At 36.4% G+C, this 22,154-nt stretch overlaps 1 protein-coding gene across 9 annotated transcripts in view; it reads left to right on the plus strand.

Moving 5' to 3' along the window:
• CCDC91 (coiled-coil domain containing 91) overlaps nt 1-22,154 on the plus strand; it is a 410,030-nt gene that overhangs the window by 361,888 nt on the left and 25,988 nt on the right. For 6 of the 9 annotated variants that reach the window (XM_067696029.1, XM_067696032.1, XM_067696034.1 and 3 more), the window contains one exon: nt 14,371-15,482. The exons of 2 other annotated variants lie outside the window; for them this stretch is intronic. In XM_067696029.1, coding sequence (XP_067552130.1) covers nt 14,371-14,481 — 111 coding nt within the window. In that variant the 3' untranslated portion in view covers nt 14,482-15,482. Of the gene's footprint in view, nt 1-12,071; nt 14,337-14,370; nt 15,483-22,154 lie in introns of those variants that run through there. One more of the 9 variants, XM_067696036.1, reaches the window with a different exon arrangement.

Genomic DNA, 22,154 nt, shown 5'->3' on the forward strand with positions numbered 1-22,154 from the left:
TCATTACTGGATTGTCCTATTTTATGGGAAAGCCTTTTAACTTTAACATTGTAACATAGCATAGGTATAATTTTCATCTTAGTGAGAGAAGGATAGTATATGATTAGGAGTGTGTGGTTTTGAATCAGATTTCCTGGGTTAAAACTGAGCTTTGCTGTTTATTAGATTCATAAACTTGGGCAAGTACTTTAACCTTTCTTGGCCACATTTTGTTCATCTGTAAAATGGAAATTAAAATAGTCCCTACTTCACATAGGATTATTATGAGAACTAAATGAGTTACCCCATGTAGAGTGCTTACATTACTTGGCACATAAAAAGTTCACTTTTGGTGTTAGCTGTTAGTGCTGTTATTTTATTGAGTTCCCTAACTGTATAGTTGAGATCAGAATGTCTTTGGTTCTACTCACTCTGTCTTGAAGTATTTGTTAAATACGTTTTTGTTCCAGAAGTGGTTTGTGACAACTTAAAATATATGTATTATTAAATTTCATGGTGAATGGAAAATGAACACCAAATAATGAGTGTGAAGCTGATAGAGAGTCAATATAAATATATATTTATATTTATGCCACAATGTCCTGTCCACTTACCAAAGTTAAAATTGCTTGGAATTTCCTGGGGACAAAACTATCATATTTTATCCATAATATTCATAATTTTTAAATTGATTAGGAACTTTATGTTTCTTTCCAGATATTATAAGTTAACTTGCTTGCCTAGGCAAAATTTCACTGCTGTAGTTTTAAATCCATCCCCTTTATGTTCTTTTTTTTAACATTTTTAGGTGTTTTTCACTCTTCTAGTTTGTGGATGAAATACTCTAGCAGAGAACAGGGAAAAAAATAAAAGAGGCACTTGCCAATGCAACTTGCATACATATATGTTCAGATGATGGGCATAACGTGATCATTATGATTATTTTATTTTTATTTTTTATCATTCATATACTCTTAAGCCATTACAGGATATTTTATTCTATTAGTTGTTTTTCAGTGCCCAAATTAAAATTTCCAATTCAGTGGAAATTTCAGTCTCACTGACAACATTTTGAGCCTCAAGTAAATTTTTGTTTCTATTATACTAGTAGACACATACAGTGTAAACTTGGTACCTTTAGCACTGGGATTTATATTTGCCTCCTAGTAACAGAAACTAGAAATAACAATGGCATAAGCAAGTCCAGAGGTAAGCAGTTTAAAGCTACGGAAGCTTAACAAAATCATAAAAGATTCAGGATCCTTCTGACTTTGTACTTTTTTAATCTGTAGCACTGGCCTACATGATTAGTGCTATAGAATGGCAGCTGGAGCTCCAGTAGACACATTTGTGACAGAGGAAAAAGGAAAGATGCAAGAACCAAAAAGGGAAAAAAATTCGGGACAGGCGTCTGTCCCACTTTTAAGGAGCTGTTTTGGAGTTCCTCCCCAACAACTTGCACTCACGTCTCTTTAGCTACCCCAGGCAGCAATAAGGGAATGATACCTGGAGGATGTTCCCATTTTGCCTAGGACTAAACTGTAATTTTATTGGTAAGAAAGAAGAGTGGATATTGGAGAAAGAACTCTCAAGCTTTGCCATAATCCCTGACTTCTCATATCTTCTGTTTGGAAGGTGTCCAGTGTTAAATTTCTTCAGCATCTTCTCTTTGAGCAGGTGCTATTTACCATTTTTAGGCAATAATATCCAAATTTAGCTTTCTTAATTTAAACCAAACCTCCTTTACTTGCTTACAAGGAGGAAGGTTAGGGTATTCCTACATTTCTCAATCCAGCTGGGATTTTAGGAGGACTGACAGGTGCTTTCCCACTTGGTTCACTCAGTAGGATAAATCTGTTTTAAAATGTGCCAGACAGATGGTGGTGTGTTTTTTCCAGGCTTCAGTGATCAAGTACACACTGTAAAATCCTGAATGACGAAGAAGAGCAGCCCTGTTTAAAATGAGAGGAAAAAAGTCTATTCTCACTAACTTCCATTGATTAAATGTTTCTTTGTTCCATTGGTTCTATTTTGAATACTGAGGATTTCCTAATGGGAATCAGGTGTGCATCCCAGCTGCAGAGCAGCACACCCTTGGGCACATAGCCCCTTCTCTCAGTAGTGGAAACGAAGATAAGCACAGATTCTCAAAGCCTCAGAGGTACCCCAAGGTGAGGTCTGTCCTACACAGTGCCTTTATGAACATTTCCCCTTTCTTTCGTTATGGACCTAGAAAGAAGTAATCAATTGTTTTTATATACAGCCACTGAGGTTTACAGATTCTTTAAGGCATATGTGATATATTTGATGTGCCAGTTTTTCTTTAAATGCTTCTGTTGCATTTTCAGGGAAGCATTTGTATGTTAATACAACAGAAACCTTCCTGGACCTAACCTTTTAGGAAGAGAAGATAATTACATGTTTTAAAGACGATATCTAGAGGGATTTTGGCATCTTGACAAGTTTCTGCACAAGTGTACACAATGCAATAAACCCCTACATATTTATAGCAAAACAGATACTGTGCCAAAGCCCCCAGCCGTACCTGAAGTTCTTATCTGAGAAGGCACTGTACTATTGTGGTTTAGAGAATAGCTTAGTGTGATACACAGCTGGATTTGAATCCTGGCCCTGCCACTTGTGCAAGTCATAACATCTCTAAGCCTTAGTGGCCTCATTCAGAGTTTCAGGAGAATAAAGATGAGATAATGCACAGTAGAGGTTTTCCAGTGATGCCCTGCATTTATGTAATTTCCTTACCTTGAGCCTGGGCTGGGCGAAGCAAAGTTGGCTTTTGGGAAGATCATGGCCTCTATCTTGGGCGCTGTCTCGCTCTCTTGGCGTGCTCTCATTCTCCTTCGGTTGCTTGCTTTGGGAGAGTCAGCTATCGTTTTATCAGGCACCCTTGTGGAGAAGCTCACGTGAGCTCTGTTGGAAGTGGATGTTTTGAGGCCTGTCAGCAGCCGCTCGGTGAGCTTGGAAGCAGCTTCTTCCCCTGCTGGACTTTGAGCTGACTGCAACCCAGCCACAGCTTGATCGTAACCCCTCAGTAGAGACCATGTGTGAGAGGCACTCAGGCTGCACCCAGTTTCCTGACCCACAAAAATGGGGAGACCATAAATATTTGTTGTTTTTTGTTTTAAACCACTAGGTTTGGGTTGATTTGTTACACAGTAATTGGTAACTAATACAACACAATAAGTAGATTCACCTGTGCATAGCAGGTAATAATAGTAACACTGTTCTCAAAACAAGAGAAGATCAGACTCCATCCAGGACTGCTAATTTTGCCCTGTAAATCAACTTCAATATATGTGTGCAGAGAGCTCAGAAATAAGCCTTGTGTACAGTTCTTTGCATGCTTTTGTACATTGAAACATAAAAAGGCAAAATATATCAGTTATCTGAGAATTTTAAGATAGCACAGGAAGACAAGAACCCAAGAGGTCATGTAATTCTTTCTCCTACTTCAAAATAAGGTGAGATTTAAATCGCTGAAAATCAAAACAGAAGAGCCCTACAGAGAGTAATTGGCAGATATTGTTCCTTGGGTTGACACAAAAGAATTGCTAAAATCTTTGAAACTTGATGAAAATACAAGAGTTTGTGTTTGTTGTACTTGAACAATTTGTTACTTAACAATATTTGTTTGGGATTTTTATGTTATTTAATTTACAAAAGGCCATCCTACAGATTGCAATATTTGCACTAACCAAGGTCTTAAAAAAATGTAGAACAAGGCTATTCATGGTTTGGGAGCATGTAACAAATTTTATTAAAAACTTTATGTGGAATGTCATATTAAAATCAGTTAGTCTGTCTTGCCAGAATCAATCCATTTTTTATTTGAGATAAATTCTTGCCATTGAACTCTAGAAAGTAGGATATGGAACTTATTAATAGGTAAATACAACCTTATGGATCAGAGCCCTAAGATGGGATTACTGTACAATTACTATTCTACTATACAATTTTAGTTACCTTTTCTTTCGTTCTAAAATTTTCCTAAATCTGTGGTTTTTAAAAATGTTTTGGAAATTGTCTGAATTCGGAGTAAAGCAGTTGTTACCAGAATTATATTCTTTTCAAATTTATTAAACCTCACATATGGAAGTTTATACTAGAAAGTCTAGTGTCTACATTCACTCACTACCACAGTGCATCCTTTTCTGGCCAACTGCTGTTGCTTAACTTAAAAGATCGAATAAGATTGTATTCCAAGGTGGTATGCCTGCACATTAAGGTCTGGAATACATATTGGTTTATGCTGCCCAGATGATTTAGTGAAGAGCAAAAATGAGTATTCCCATTTCCCAGTGGATTCTATGGTAGTTTGGGATAAAAAGGCAGAACTGCCCAAATATGTAGAACTTATTTTAGATGATTCAAAAACAGAGAATTGACTTACCCTAAGACATCTTAAAACAAAAACAAAACAAAGCAAAACTCACAGTTCTTTAGTTGTGGCCAATGGGGTTTAAGACTCTTTATACCCGTTTTCCATTTACTCTGAAAGAGCATCTGTAATTCATCTTGTGCTTGGTGGAAAGTTACACAACTAATTTATATGTTGATATTTTTTAACTAAATAGTCAGATAGACTTGAAATATATTTCAAAGTTGAAAAAGTTTCTCAAAGAGAGTAGGAGATGTGAACTCCGGAGTGAGAGTCTTCATGGGATGTGATGGCCTGTGAATGTTTTGGTAAAGAGGTCAGGTCTACATTTTCAGAAGTTCAGGTCCAGGCAACTGGCACTGCCTTAGTTCAAATCACTCTCCTGATCATATTGAATCTTTTAGAGTTAGAGTCATTCTAAACATGTATTTATATCACTATTATCCTCAAGTTGGTTCAAAGTCTCTTCCAACATGATTTACAATAATGACATAGTTATATTCCCAGGGAGGGGATGTTCTATCTCAACTTCAGCTTTATATACAATATATCCCTCTTGCAGTCAGATTTACTTCTCTGTAAATATAAAGAAAAGAGTATTTATTACTTATCTGAAAATATAAAGACTATTTTAAAAGAGAAACTCTTTATGGTTGGTATACCCGTAATAAGACAGATACTATAGAACTTCCATTAATGCTACAGTAATATTACAGATAAGTCTAAATTTTCTTAGGCTGAAATGCAGAATTTGAGGATACAGGATAAAGGTAAAGATGGTGGTATTTAAAGCAAAAATGTTTAGCTGTCACAATAAAAAGAATCACCACTCAAGAATAACAATCATCTTCAAGTCTATGAGTCCTTATTGTTTGTTCATAAAACGAACCAGCCCATTATGAGTATGTATGCATATTAAGTTCTAAAATTGATTCATAATCTACTTCCTTCATGGCTACATTGAGAGAAAGGATAGTTATATCATCTCACCCAGAATGGTTGTCAGCACCTTTCTGGTCATAGTGCTGGTACTCTAGGGATGAATCCTATCTGTCCATTGTCAAATGTCCATTGTCAAATTGTGAGGGCACAGAATCTACTTGATACATAGTAGGGTTTATTAAGCAAAGATAAACTCAGGCTAATACTTTTAAATGTATTTTGAAGAAGTATATTTTTTATGTGTAGGAGGACATATTAGGTTTGTGAAATTGGTCTGTTAACAACTCAGTGTATCAGTTTTCCACAACTGTAAAATGTAGATGTTAGACTAAGCAGTCTCAAAATCTCTTACCAGTAAAATTCCATGATTATTTATCAAGGGGAAACTGAACCAGTATAATATTCTCCCTATATATACAGTCTGTTTTTAGTCTAGGGGAGTTCTCAAGAAAAATTGAGTTGTGGTGTATTTTCCAAAGAATGCTTTACACACACACACACAATTCCAAGGTTTAAAAGCTTGAGAAACATTACCGATGCTCTAGCCATTTTGGCAATTCACAATGCTTATTATTAGCACAAAAGCTATATAAAAGTATAAAAGAAACCTTTTTTATCCTGCATTTCCGAAATTCCCTCCAGTTCATCATAACTCAAATGGCACCATCATTCTAAGAATCACCTTCTACTTCTCTTTTCCTTTCATCCATACTTCTAATCCATCAGCAACTCAAGTTGGTCCTATCTAAAAATATATTTTAAACCTGACCTGCTGCTTAAGCCGCTCCTGCCAACAGTCTGATTAACTTTATATTTTCCCCAGACCGAAAGTCTCCTAACTGGGTTTTCTTCTTCTGCTCTTGCCCCCCAACAATCTCTTGTCCCCAGTACAAGTGTGATTGTCATCGTTGTTGTTGTGGCCGTGCTGCACGGCTTGCAGGGTCTCAGTGCCCCAACCAGGGATTGAACCCAGGCCGTGGCGGTGAGAGCGCCGAGTCCTAGCCACGAGGCCACCAGAGAACTCCCTACAAGTGTGATATTTTTCAGACATAGAATATGGTCACACCCTTGCTCAAAACTCTCCAGAGTCTTCCGATGACCTATAGCGCCCTTCCCGCTCTGGCCACTGTCTACTTCTCTGATCTTCTCTCCTACCAGTCCTCCCCTCACCTTGCTCATTTTGCTCCTGTCTTCTTTATTTATTGCCAGTCCTCATTCAAGCCAAGTCTGAGCCCACATTTTGGACTTTCCTCCTGCGGTTTCATCTGCCTTGTAACTTTCTTTCCTGATGCTTTTGCATGGTTGGTTTTCTCTAATCATCCCACCCAAAAGATGTCCCCTCTGTCCCTGTCAAATCCTTTACCCTACTTTGTTATTTTTTATAATACTGATCTCTACCTGAAGAATATTAATTTGTCTCCTCAAACTAAAATATAAACTAAAGTAAACTGTAAAGTATATAAGAGCAGAGAATTGTTTTCTTCACCACTGTATTTCTCTAGTGCCTGAAACAGTGCCTGGCACATAGTAGGTACTGAATAAATATTGAATAAATGAATGAATGAAAGAATATATGAGTACTCCTAAACTCCACTAAATTCAGACCTCCTTTCTCAGTGTCACTAAACGGTCTTTGTTCCTGCTAATCTGCTTTCCTAGAATTTCTTCCACATCTTGCTCCTCTTTAAGGAGACACTCTTGGTACTCTGTTCCAGTCCTCTTCAAATCTTGCTCGACCTCTGTGACGTTTTCTCTGCTACATTCTCCCACAATGATCTCTCCCCGATTCTGACCTTCCACTGGACTCAGTCTTTACTGTATATATCATCACATAATTGTTCTTTAATGATTGTGTATGTCTCTTCAAAAAGATTATATACTTCTTAAGGACAAGGCCACACTATATGTATACTTTTTTTATATATATAAATTTGTTTATTTATTTTTGGCTGTGTTTGGTCTTCGTTGCTGCGTGAGGGTTTTCTCTAGTTGTGGCGAGCGGGGGCTACTCGTCCTTGCCGTGTGCGGGCTTCTCATTGTGGTGGCTTCTCTTGTGGTGGAGCACAGGCTCTAGGCGCCTGGACTACAGTAGTTGTGGCTCACGGGCTCTAGAGCGCAGGCTCAGTAGTTGTGGCTCACGGGCTTAGCTGCTCCGCAGCATGTGGGATCTTCCCAGACCAGGGCTTGAACCCGTGTCCCCTGCATTGGCAGGCGGATTCTTAACCACCGCACCACCAGGGAAGTCCTATATGTATACTTTTTGGGGGCTCAGAGCAATAATGCACTACTAGTGGCAGTCTTAACTTTGTTACTGGTCAGCTGATTGACCAATCAATCAATGGATTGGCTCAATCTCAAGCATGTAAATGAAACAGCTTGTGGATATGTGTGTATGTGTGGGGGATGCATATAAAGTCAGAAAAATAAAGGCATTCATACCCGAGCAGCACTGTTAAAAGGGCAGCGTTGCAATAAAAACTGAAGAACTATTTCACTTCTTATCAGAAGGTGTAAATAGTCCTTCTTACCCAATGGTATTACATCTACTGGAAAATCCGCCTGAGTAATCACAGTTCCGGATCATCATACTTGACCTTTCTTTAATGCCCACGAAAGAGCTTGTTAGTGAATGTGAAAATGGAATCCATTAAACATATTACTAAACATAAAACATATGTTTATGAGTAATTTTCTATCAGTGGATTTGCTGGATATCTCTTTTTAAGCATAAGTTTAAAATATGTAGGAGGGCAGGTTGGAAAAGTAACAGTGATAAAGGTAGGCCTAATATTTTCACATCTTCTGGTATATCTTATTGGTGAAAGCCCAGAAGATATTGAAATCACAATTAGTACTGTGTATTTAATATTTAATATATATATTAATTATATATACATATATTTTATATACATATATATATTCAAAAACAATGTATCAGATTTTCTGGGATGTAAACAGTGTTCTTAACAGTCCCATTAAAATAAACCTTTTTTTTTTCTGTAGCTGAATTTGAATTTTGCTCTCTTGACCAGTATGAGTTTACCATGCATCATATTGTGTTTTGGTGATAGGAAATAAAAGCTAAGGTCTAGAGATGCTTTGTTTTTCTTTTGCTATGGCATGAAATACTAATGGAAAGGTAAATCTAATACAGGAAATTATTGGAAAGTCGTGTCTTCTTTTTACCCCCTAAGCTTAATATTAACTTTTTTTTTTTTTTTTTTTTGCGGTTGTGGCCTCCCCCGTTGCGGAGCACAGGCTCCAGATGCGCAGGCTCAGCAGCCATGGCTCACGGGCCTAGCTGCTCCGCGGCATGTGGGATCTTCCCGGACCGGGGCACGAACCCGTGTCGCCTGCATCGGCAGGCGGACTCTCAACCACTGCGCCACCAGGGAAGCCCAATATTAACTTTTAATAAGTAGTATGTATGCTTTTAAATGGTTTTCAGCAGTATGCTAGCAAACTGAAGAGATGACAAAGAGGGAAAAAAAGATTTATAAAGCCCAGGTGTGTGTTTCAGAAGCCTCAGAATTTCCAGGGGTTTTTTTCAGGTATCTGAAAGAGCTGAACAGCACCTGAAGCAACAGTAAATAGAAGGGAAAACAAAGCAGTTAGAGCTACACTGTTATGAAGAGATTGTAAATCCTACAGCCAGTGTTTGCTGCAGCTACCCTGGACATAACATTGTCAGCGTGAAGTCACAGAATACAAATCTTTGATTCACTTTGAGATGAAAGCCACAAAACCAGAACTAAGTCCCACTCTTCAAGGGTGCAAAAAGAATATTTTGCCAAAATTCTTCTTGCCTCAATAAAGGATAATAAGGTCATGCCTAATAAAACTGAAACTGTTGAAATTCAGGAAGTCGCCAAGAACATCAGTTTGATGCACTTGTTTCAGAGAGAGGAATTGTCCCTGAACTATAAGAGAAAGGTCTCAAGTGTCCCCCTCATAGACGTGATCTTACATACCATGCCCAGAAAGCACCCACCAAATTGGAATCTTAGATCTGAAATGGCCCAGTTTATCTTCTTCCTCACAGAGTATCAGTCACCTTCTTGCCCCTTAAAGTGTTGAACTCCTGTTTATTTAGTGGATTCTTGCCTTCAGACAGTTCTGGGGAGGCATGGGGAAAGATGTGAAGTTTAGCTACCTAAACCCAAAGTCAGTACATCCATCATCTTACGGTTTCTAGTTCCAGGGTGACCTTTAACACAAACAAGACAAGGGGAGTGCTTAGTATGTTTAAATTGAAATCTCTCAAACTTTTTTGTCCTTGTACATATCCTTGCTTTTTAAGAAATTACAGGATATTCATTCTGATGCATAACCCGGAGGATTGTTACTTAACAACAATCGCAGGTTGACTGCTAGTTTGTGCAATTATGAGTTTGTGCTATACGCTATCAAAAGGAGAAGTTTCTCCTCTATCTAACATTCATAAATTCTAAGATATTAAATCAATTTTGTTTTTAATTGAATTCCTGATTGTTTGGGGTGTGGCTTCTAAAAGACTTTGAATTATTATATCTAATGTATGTGTGTGTGTATATATATATATATATATATATATATATGTGCATGTTATGAACCATGATAGTAAAACAACCCCCCATGAAGCCACCTCCAAAATGAGTCAACATATTTCATCCTGATTCCATCTTCCAAATACAACTATCCTGTTGTGTGTTTTTTAATAAATTTATTTATTAATTTATTATTTATTTTTGGCTGCATTGGGACTTTGTTTCTTCGCCCCTTGGAGGGAGCGGGGCGGGGGGGCGATACTTTACATTGCGGTTGTGCGGGCTTCTCATGGCTTCTCATGGTTGCCATGGCTTCTCTTGTTGCGGAGCAAGGACTCTAGGCACGCGAGCTTTAGTAGTTGTGGCTCCCGGGCTCTAGAGCACAGGCTCAGTAGTTGTGGTGCACGGGCCTACTTGCTCCGCGGCATGTGGGATCCTCCTGGACCAGGGCTTGAACCCATGTCCCCTGCACTGGCAGGCGAATTCTTAACCACTGCACCACCAGGGAAGCCCTATCCTCAGTTTTGATTGCATAATATCCTTGGCCTTAAAAAGAAAAGTTATATTGCCTATTGATGTAACTCAAAATAATATACTTTTAAATTTTGCTTGGTTTTTGCATTTTATGAGAAAAAGGGTATTGAACTATCTGTAGTCTGATTGTTTCCTTTTTAAATTCAATTTTATTACAAGTGTTTATTAATTTATATTTTTCTGAAATATTTGATGGTATGGTTGGTAATATGGTAGGTAATGTGTGATATATTCACATTTATTATACAGTTGTAATAATTAAGACAGCATTATATTTGCATTTGCATAGGGATAGGTGAATTGTCTATGGAGTTAGAGTAGGGAGCCTGAAGACAGATTCATGCATATGTGGAAACCTGATTTATGACAGAAGTAGCATTGCAGATGACATATTTTTTGGCTCAAGCAGTTTCTATAAGACATGCTAGCATAGGTATACAGAGGTCTGTGTTGATAGGTGTTCATTACAGCATTGATTATAATAGCAAAAGATAAGGAACAATTCAAATGTCTATCAATAGAATAATTTTTAAATAAGTAATAAAATAATCCATTATATAAAATTATAAATATACAATGGAAAACTATGCAACTGTTTAAAAAGAAAACAGGGAAAACTGGCCCTCCCATACACTACAGATGGGACTGATAAACTGGTACTCTCACTCTGGAAAGCAATTTGGTAATAACTATCACAGTTTAAAATATGCAAGTCCTTACAGACAACCCAATTAAAAAATGGGCAGAAGAACTGAATAGACATTTTTCCAAAGAGGAAATGCAGATGGCCAACAGGCACATGAAAAGATGCTCGACATCGCTAATCATCAGGGAAATGCAAATTGAAACCACAATGAGGTATCACCTCACACCTGTCAGAATGGCTGTCATCAGAAAGAACAGAACTTAAAAATGTTGGCAAGGATGTGGAGAAAAGTGAACCCTCCTACACTGTTGGTGGGAATGCAAGTCGGTGCAGCCGCTGTGGAAAACAATATGGAGGTTTCTCAAAAAACTAAAAATAGAACTACCATATGACCCAGCAATTCCACAGGTGGGTATATAACCAAAAAAACAAAAACACTAATTCAGAAAGATACATGTACCCCAATGTTCATTGCAGCACTATTTACAATTGCCAAGGTATGGAAGCAACCTAAGTGTCCATCAACAGGTGATGGATAAAGAAGATGTGGTATGTGTGTGTATATATATAGATACAGATATATATCTATATATATACACACACACACAATGGAATATTGCTCGGCCATAAAAATGAATTAAATTTTGCCATTTGCAACAACATGGATGGACGTGGAGGGCATTATGCTAAATGAAATAAATCAGACAATGAAAGACAAATATTGTATGATATCACTTATATGTGGAATCTAAAAAATAAACTAGTGAATAAAACAAAAAAGAAGCAGACTCACAGATATAGAAAACAAAATAGTGGTTACCAGTGGAGAGAGAGAAGGGGGGAGGGACAGTGTAGGGGTAGAACTGAAAAAGGGATTATATGAAATCATCTGTGTGAAATTTTGAAATTATAAAGCACTATAGAATTTAAAGAATCTTTCATTCAATAAAAAAATGAAATAAATAATTAAAAGAAGCACTGGACATGAATGGATGAAGAGGGGTGACTGGCTAGGTGTCTGTCTAATCAAAAGGCTGGCCCCATCTAGAATGTTGCGGATTACTCCGTGGATTCTGGAACACTGAAAACAACAACTGCACAGGCAGTAAAAATGAATTACAAATACTTTGGCATCTAAGAGAGAAGTATGTGTCTAATCAGTCCATTGACTAATATTTTTATGTCAATTACTTAGAAGTGTCAGAAATTTTACTTTTTATCTTAGTGAGATATTTTTTCATTAATTTCATTTATTCTTCACATATTTACTGACGGCCTTGTGTATTGAACCTCTGCTTTTTGTCTTGCTCCTCTCCTAGTCTATTCTTCCTACAGCGCCCATGTGAACATACTAACATATGTTCAACCGCAATTATATCATTATTATTTTTGCATCTAAAAAAATAAATAAAATAAAATATGCAAATCTTATGATGTAGAAATTCCATGTATTAGAATCTGTCCAAGAGAAACCCTTGGACAACTTCTGAAGGGAGTGCACTCAGGTTGTAAATTTCCTTGTTGCTTCATAAACAAGACAAAATTGGAATAAACTTACATGTCTGTCAATGGGAAAGTGGCTAAATAAATCATGGAATGCAGTCAAGCAGTTTCTTGAAAATGAAATAGGAAAAATTTCCAGTAATGACAGTGGAAGAAAGTGATTATGTGAACCCTGCCATAGTTAACAATTACAAGATCTTGACCAAATATTTTTTAAAAATCTATCTTTAAATGCTTGAAAACACCCAAAGTAGACAGAAACCACTAGGAATGGACCGGACCAAGGTGTTGGTATACCCTTCTGTACTATTTGAATTTGGACCAAGTGCAAAATAATTTTATAAAACCGCAAATAATTAGATTTCAATCTGTTTTATGTGTATTAAAATGAAACATTAAAAAATTCAACTTTAGTCTCCTACATAGCTTTTAAATTAGGTTAAGCATGTTTTTACTTTTAGAATTAAAAGTGCATCTATCATTTCCTAGTAGATTGCCTTGCTCTATTCGGGTTAAGTATTTATTGATTCAGTCAATCTCAGCAAATATTTATTGAATGTCAAACATGTGGCCAGACCCTCCTCTAGATGCTGGGGTACGATAGTCAGCAAGACAGACAACTCTCTGCTTACCTGGGGTTTATCTTGTAATGAACTGTCTTATTTGATAGAGACTTATAAGCAGAAGGTATATATTCACCTAAAGGTATCATCTGAGAGGAAGAAAAAAAAAAAACCCATGTGAAAAAAGGATAAACAGGAATCTTCTTTATGTACATTAAAATCCCAAAATATTAGAATTGAAGGGAGTCTTAGTAGTTTTCAATCTTTTTACATGAGGATTTTGCTAAATATAATATATTGTTTTTTGATTAATTCTTAGGATACTTCAAAATTTTAATCTTTCATTTTTTCAGTCATTTTGAATTCAATGGATTATGGATGTGTAATTTAATAGGGAATTCTTGTTTGGATTTGTCTTTTTTCTTTTATGTTGGGGGGAGCATGTAGGAGGAATAGTCAACTTTTACATAAATATGACAGGTGTGTATCATGAAATGGAATTTATTTGGCTTTCTTTTGAGTTCCTCCATTCTATAACCTGTAGGTAATGTGTTGTCGTTGGTTATTTTTACACAATGAGCAATTTTTTAGGGCAGAAGAGTTAGAAACCCTTTTTTGATGTATCCAATAATCCTTACCATCCAGAAAGTTCTTTGTTATATGACTTTTATTACTAAGCCTCTATGGTTTTGTTCACTGTATTTGTTATTGATACACTAAAACAATCCTAATAAAAAATCTATAACTCAACGGGAAAACCAAGTCAAATTTGTTTCAACAATATCACATGTTTCTTAAAATAAACCTTTCCCAAGAACTTTCTCTAATTTCAGGAAATTGTTTATATCCTCACCTGTCTTTTGTCCCAGTTAAACTCTATGCATGGAGTAATTATGCTGTTTTTCTCTACCATGTTTTTCTTCTGTTTTTTGCATCTGTTATATTTTTTGTGATATTTGTGGATGTCTAGTCTGTATATTCATTAAGAACTGGTATTTTTATATACTATTTTATATTATCTGAAATCACTCTGATCAGATTTATGGTATTTCTCCAATAACTGAATACCAACATCAATTATAAAATTGTAATGATTATCATCTCAGCTTAGATGATAGGCCAGAAATAGTGACTGCACTGTCTCTGAGTTTAAAGCACTATTTGATTTTCTAAATCATCATCTGAAAAGGTTTCTCTAGTGGGCTTCTGTAATATTCTTTAGCCCTCAACTAAGTATATTCTTTTTCTCTTTCTCTCTCTCTCTTTAAAAAAAATCAACAGCTTGATCAAGTCATCCGCCAAAGAAGCCTGTCCAGTTTGGAACTGTTCCTCTCTTGTGCTCAGAAACAGTTAAGTGCTTTAATGGCTACGGAACCAGTTGACATTGAATAAAGAGAACGTGACAACCTAACCCACACTGGCAATGGATAAATCATTAGACCTCTAAAATACATGCTGTGAATTATAAAGATGCTTTTGTTTTCTTTCCAAACCTTGGAAAATTGATTTCCACTTCAAGGATAAACCAAAACAGTATTTAGAAGAACTACAAGAGATCTAATTTATTTTCTTTTGTTTTCTCCTTTACATTTACTATTATTTTATTAGCAGTAGTAGTAACAGCAACAAAAAGTATGATGTGACCCCAAAACCATTGAAAATTACCAGATTACCAAAAGTTAACTAAGTAAACTTTATAGCCTCTGGTGCCCTGTTAACATTGTATTTGGCAAAAATACTAAATATTTTTTACTTATTGTTTCACAATGACTTGATAAGATTCTAGGATGTCATCATACATTTATTTGATTTTGAGGCTAGAAACAGCATAGTTTTCAACATCACCTATTTATCTATGTAACTTAGATGTAAAACACTGATATGACAGAGAATCATTCTGATATTACCAAACCTCTTTTCTGTAGTGGGATCTGTGTATTTTCATCGGTAACAATTAACAACACTAAAGATTATTAAATTAATTCAACTTTGATCTGATGTACCATTTAAAGGAATATATGTGTGTAATGTGCTTATTTCTTATTTCTTTTCTTCAAAGTCACTATGAATCAATAAAATCATTTTTCTTATGAATCATACCATGAACTTAATCTCTAGAAAGAGAATATAACTTAGCCATTTATAGGGATTCGGGTTCAAATATAAGAGATGTGAAATACTTTCCCAGTACTTCAGGAGGTACTTAATTCATGAGCAATGTGCTTCAATGTGAAATCATGAGTTGTTTTCTTTTTTTTTCAAACCTCAAAACTAAAATATCATTACAAAAGAATGCAAATATTCTGTCTTGTTTTCTGAAATGCTCCTACTTTCATAGGCTTTGTGCTTTTCTGGGAATTTCTCAGTGTAATAAAAAAGAGCTTCAAATCTTATTTGGTTATTATTATTTTTTAATACTTTTTAAAAAATTAATTATTAAAAAAAGTTTTTTCTTACTCAAACTTCCTCACCCATGTATGATGTTTTTAATTTATACCTTCCCCTAAATATTATAATAATATTTATCAAGAATCTTTAAATGTTAATGACTACTTAGGTTTCTCTTACAAACTTAAATAAGAAATTAAAGCAAGCAGGCCACTGACTTGAAATGCAGCATAGTTTAAAAGGGGGAAAAGGGCTTTTAATTCAGGAACAAGCCAATAACATAATGTTATGGTCACATTTAAAATCAGTTGACTCTTTGTCATCAAACTTTAAATGATAGGATATTTTACAAGTTACTCAGATATGACTTAGATGAAAATGAAGCATAACAGGTCACTGAAACTAAGATCCAGAAAGCTGTAGAAATATCAAGAGTATATAATAATCTACACCTCTCTTTCTACCCCTTCCAGCACAGAATGATTTTTTCTTCTTCCATTTGGGGTTACATTAGTCTATGCTATTGACATAGAGTAATTGTGGTCTGAAGTAATTTGGAACAGATTGACACTGATCAGTCTGTGAATATTTGAGGAACACCCACCATGCACAATAATAAATTCTTATATTGCTAAAATACTTTTTTCCCGTGGAGTTATCCTTAAAGATAACTGAGAATAATCATCTGAACATAAAACTATTTGATACATTAATCCTTCCAAACTGAATTAGCTAATAATCTATTTTGGTGATGTTCAAGTTATAGATTTCCACATTTAGAACTGTGTTCTGTTTTTGTCCTGGTTATCGCAAGGACATAAACCATCTCAGGTAGCATTCACTAAGAGAATTAGATGATTAAGCATTGTGCTGTGCCCAAAGATAAGAGTTTTTCCCTGAAATGTGAGCCCAAAGTGTCAAAGTAGTCAAATGTTTTGTATCTAAAACTTTCCCCTCCTATTGTATGGTTTCCTTAACTCTCTTTATATAGCATTTTCTACCTTTATGTTCAGGTGAATAAGGCACCATTCTGAAAGACTAAGGGTAAGAGAGGAATTCTGTTTTTAGAATGACAAAGCCACTGTCAAACTGTGACTAATTTTAGTAACATGCTTGAGAGTTCATTATTAGAATAGTTATTTCCTCAAAAAAAAAAATGAGTATCTGCTTTGAGCCAACTATTTTCACATGTTAGCTCAACACCCCTGTGAAGTTAAAATAACCTTGTGAAGGAGATTCGATGTTAGTGAATATTTGATGTTTAATTGCCCTTGATGACCAGGTAGAGTTGGGCTTCAACCCCAGAGCTTTCAACAGTTTTACTCCTTCTAGTACCCTGGAGATACCCAATAGTCTCTCCATAAGAAATTATCTGGAAATTTTTATCCCATGTAGTCATCAGATTATTTTAATCTTTAAAGAAGGAGGCTAGCCCCCTCTTATAAGCCTAATTGGAATTCTAGCCCTGCCACATTCTAACTGTAGAACATTGGACAAGTTGCCTAGCCAATTTGAGTCTCTGCTTTCTCGTTTGTGAGGTGAAAATAGTGATTTTTATAGGCTTTTTGTGAAAATTAACCTTGTAAAATGCCCCATAGAGTAGACCTCACTGGCGTGGCCACCAGTTCACAACAAGCCCCCTTTCTCTGGGAACTGCCTACAAAATACAGGTGCAGTTGCCCACAAACAACTGGCCAAACAATATTATTCTGCCTCTCTAACGTTGACGGGCTAATCCACAGGTGAAGACCACATTGGCCTCCTGTGAAGAGTCATGTGCTGAGATACTTCAACTGTTTTACCCTAGGGGGCCAGACATGAACTCTGCTTCTGAGGTCAGAAGTCCCCTGATCACTGCCTTCCCTGACTCTTGGATTCTTTGAGCTACCCAAATATTCTTCCAATATGCCAGTTGGAAGAATACTTTTTTCCCTTAAGCCAGCCAGAGCCAGTTTCTATTACATGCAACCAAAAACGTATTAACCGAGGCAATCCAGCACAGAGCCCAGTGCATAATCCCTGGATACCCAGCGCTTGTAAATTCTTCATTTCCTCCACCATACTAATCCTCATCCAAAATGGGAATACTCTTTGCTTTATTTTAGGTCACAGAGACCTAAAACTATGAACAAACAGTGCCCAATTTAGAAGTTCTCTGTCATTCAGAATCTGGAGTAGAGGTTTAAACCCAGCCTCACTAAATGCTGATTCATGTTGCAGTTCAGTGGAGCCTTACTCAGTGATTGCTTTGAAATCAAAACCAGAACAACGTCCCTATGCTTGATATTATTCTGCATTGAGTCAGGTATTTTTATTCTGATAGTTAAACTGACTGGAATCAGGAAATGCTATATATGCCTTAAAGAATGATAAAAAAACAAAAGAATTATTCATTCGCTGAATTTAAAAAAATAGTCTTTGCATAATAAATCCTGAATAAGAAAAAAAAAAAAAAAAACCTATGTAAAAACCTGGAAAACATGTATGAAACTCCAAGAGAAAAAAACGAGAGTTATTGAATCCAAGCACTTATCCCCTAGTCTGCTGTTTACATACCAGTAAACAACTCTACTGTGTCTCTGAAGACTACCAACAGGAAGCAGAAAGCCAAAATAAATTAATAGTTCTTAGGTTGGGAATTGGATTCAAGTGATCTCACTGAAAATATAACTGTTGTCAAAAATTTATCTCTGATGAAATTAAATACCAATTAACTGATAAAATTCAGTTGTGCCTTTGATGAAAAAATATTGTTTGATTTTGGAAGTTATGTGTTGGCATTCTCAAAATTATAAAACAGAAACAAATTTTAGACTGTTGGGAGAGATTTACCTTGGAGATGGTACAGTATCTGTCTTAGACACTGAAAACCAGTGTACACTAAGAAACATAATCATTTAAGAACAGTGGTAACAGCTACAGCAACAAACTGTCAAAGAATACCACCACCCTCCCAGCTCTATATGAAGATATTCAGGGATTATTTGCTTTTTATGAAGATGCCTTTTCTGGAAGGTTCCAAACAAACTATGTTGCTTTTCAATAAATCTTCATCAATTAAAAAAAATAAAAAGCCAACGTGTTCTGAATCCACAGGCCACTTACTCGTGGGCATCACCACCATCATCATAGTAAGTGGGCAGAAGCAATATATGAAAACTCCCAGATGTGACTGCCAGAATTTTTTTAAGCCAGACAAAACTAAAAATGTTCCCTTTATTTCATTGAAAAATAAACACAGTTCCATACACCGAATCTGCCATAATGCAGGGGCTCCTTGGGCATCAGTCATTGGTTTATATAAATAGAAGGAAAAGAGCTGGTAAAATTTTCTTTGCTCTCACCTGGTTTTCTGTTTTCTTTTCCCAGAACCATCCATTCTCAACAAGCTGATCCCCTTTAAATTCTACTTCCTCCCACCCTGGGCACTGCACACTAGACTTTTCCTATGCAGTACGTGTGGAGTTAAATAATAGTTTTGTTAATTGCCATTTATAATTAATAATCTGTGTTCTTATTTGCTTATATATATCTCCTCCTGAAGGAAGAGCCCACATCTGTCTTGTTTATTATATTCCGAAAGCATTTCCTAGTACCTAGCCTGTGTGTGGATTTAGTGTATAATAGTGAGTCCATAAATAGTTGAATCAATCAATCATTCCACTTGTAATGTAATAAATCAACTAACCCTGAGCTAATAGAGTGACTACTAATTTAAAGGATTAGCTAAAATTGCTGTGTTTCTAAATGAGGTTCTATAAGAAAGTTAAAAAACTGTCATAAAACAGTAACCAGCCTTCTGAGCACTTTAAAATGAGTCTGCATTTCCAAATGCTACAAGGATGACTAAATCATAGCTACTAGAATGCTACTAAATTGGTATGCTACCCAAATTTACAATATCCTCTAAGAGTGTAAGTAGGGAAGGATATATGGCAAATTATATATATACGAAACAATTTCTTATGGTACCAAGAGATACCTGACCTCCTGGTGAGTGCGCTGTAGGGTAAATATTAGACTCACTGGTCCATCAGGTTTCAGCTACAATAGGAGGGAGGAAGAAAGTTTGGAGATGAGATTGTATGCATAGGGTTTTGGAATCAAGAATAGGAGATCCAGAGGGCCCAGTAGGAGCTGCGGGTGAGGAGAGGGGAGGTTTTGGGATTGGGTCAGACCAGGGAATATTCAGAGCAATGTGGTGTGAGAGTCCTGGTGATAATGGACGCAGAAGGATACTGATGGCCTTTTAAAATCCAATTCTGACTCCCAATTGTTATGCAAACTGGTCTTGTACTTTTGAGAAATACACAGAGATGAAGAAACAAACTCATTCAAAAGGTAGGAAAACTTGACTCAGTCCTGGCAAAGATTCAGTTCTCAGAAGTCTGGAAGCTGATTTTAAAAGAAATAACTGAAGCCACAGAATGTACAAATCACTGACTTCAACACAGCTCAGATACTGAAGCAGATTATAGAAAATGTTTTGTGGCAAGATGTATATGTAATGAATTTTGAGAGCTTGCTCTTTTGTGTAGGTATTCTTTTCTAAAAATGTTAGAACCACCGGACACTGTGGAAAGCACTACCTTTATAAAGAAACATACTTTTCCTGTAATTTTTTAAATCTTTCTCTTTGCCTGCTTTCCATAACTGCTAAAATTGTAAATGTTTATAGATTTATAAAAATGTTTAGCAGTGTTTCAAGTAGTAAAATTTTAGTAATTGTCTAACACACTTTATTTTTCTTATAATTTTTTTCTTTCTCTCATAATGCAGGGAATAGACTTTTATACTTTGTATCAAATCAAAACTGACATGTTGGCAGCAGTTACATAAAATGAGATAAACTAGGTAGAAATATCAAATCAGGTCCTTTTAGGCTTGGAACCAGTCTGTAGGTTCCAAGTAGTCCAGATAAGCAGCTACAGTTATTGATGAGTGAGACATATTCTCTTTTATATGAATTAAATTCTTTCAAAGTGTCACAGTGATTCTACCTAATATAAACCCTTGGTTATGCTGGCAGTTCCCCACATGAAGAATTCTTGTACTCAGGAATGTGTTTTACCTCTATTCCTTACAATTTGAAATGCATATTCTCTATTATAGATGTTAAGTAATCTACCTGGGAAGCCTGAAAATTCTACATAGCCTATAATGCAGTGTTATGTAGACCTCAACCTTAAATGTAATGGTGCTGGTGCCCTCATTTTTTTATTCTCTCTTTCTATGTGACCTCTTCTGATTCCACAGCTTTACATACTCTCTGTATGCTGAAGACCACTGACTTTAAGTCCAAAGTCCTATATTCAGCTGCCTACCCTATATTTCCACTTAGATGTGGTACCTAACATGTCAAAAGCAGCGCTCTTCATCGCCACCTCACCTCTGCCAACCAGAGCTCTTTCTGTGTCTTTTCTAATATTTTCCATCTCAATGAATATATCATCCTTCTCCATTTCTCTCTTTTATCTCTCTCTCACTCCCTACTTCAAATTCAGTTCTGTCAGCTTTACTCCAAGACTTATCTTGAATCCATCTACTTTTTTCCATTCATTCTCATGACTACCTCCCTGACCAAAGCCTGTGTCATCTCTTGCCTAGACTTGAAATAGTCTGCTCAGTGAGCCCTTGTTTCCATTCTTGTTCCCCAAAAAATCAGTTCTCCACATTACAGCTAATGATTTCCTAAAACCTAAATTTATTGAACCACCTAATGTCTCTATGGGAAAATGCATTCATAATTTCACTTTGGATGCTAGGAACATATACAGTGTAGTAGGAATAGATTCAAGTCATTGGTGGTGGTTTCAGTCATTGGGGCAGGGTTGCTAACAGGATCAAGTGCAACTGGTAAAAGTATGACTGAGCTGAGGAAAAGGAGAAAGTTGGTAAATCAATAGTTAAGAGACCTGCAAGTGTGCAATGGGTATGTATATACTCTTTTGGGATCCAGCTGGTTCCTTTTCACGTCCTTTTCTTCTGTATGGCTTAAGCTTTGACCTGCCTGCTTCTCTACTGTTACTTTTATCTACCAGAGTATTTCCTCCTTGAAGGTTTACAGAATTCAACATTATAAATATCCACAATTTCTTAGATAGTCACTTCAAGATTGGTTAGGAATTTTATTCACAGAGGTGGGAAAAGTGGAAGTAAAATTTTCATCCAGAATCGTGTATACTACAAAAGAATATGTAGCTTCAGTCCATTCTGGGCATTTTCTGACTCAGCTAGCCCTGGCTTGGGGTGTGAAGGACCAATATTTTCTCACCTTCATTAGCCTTCTTCTAGGGAAGAGAGAGGCTTCTCAGCCCTCATGAAAACTTTGTTCTCTCCTCTTCCTGCCATGTGGCACCACCAACCCTACCATTATAGTGGACACTGACAAATCAGGTAGGAAACTTCAGTAAGATGGGGGTGGGGTTGGAAGAAATGGGGAGATGGCAAAATCCAAGAATTCCCAAACAGGAGCACCCTGTCCTTTTATGAATAGCTGTTCTAATTATGATATATTCAATTGACTAACAGAAATGCTTGAGAGGTGGAATGTATCAGGTACCCCTGGGGCAGTCAAGCTTGCTTCAACAAGCTGAGATCACTATCAGGTAGCCATGATTCTTTCCTCTATGAAATAGAGAACATGGGACCATATAAGACCACAAGGTTGGAGCAAC

Source organism: Pseudorca crassidens, chromosome 11, assembly GCF_039906515.1.
Source record: "Pseudorca crassidens isolate mPseCra1 chromosome 11, mPseCra1.hap1, whole genome shotgun sequence".
Lineage (NCBI taxonomy): Eukaryota > Metazoa > Chordata > Mammalia > Artiodactyla > Delphinidae > Pseudorca > Pseudorca crassidens.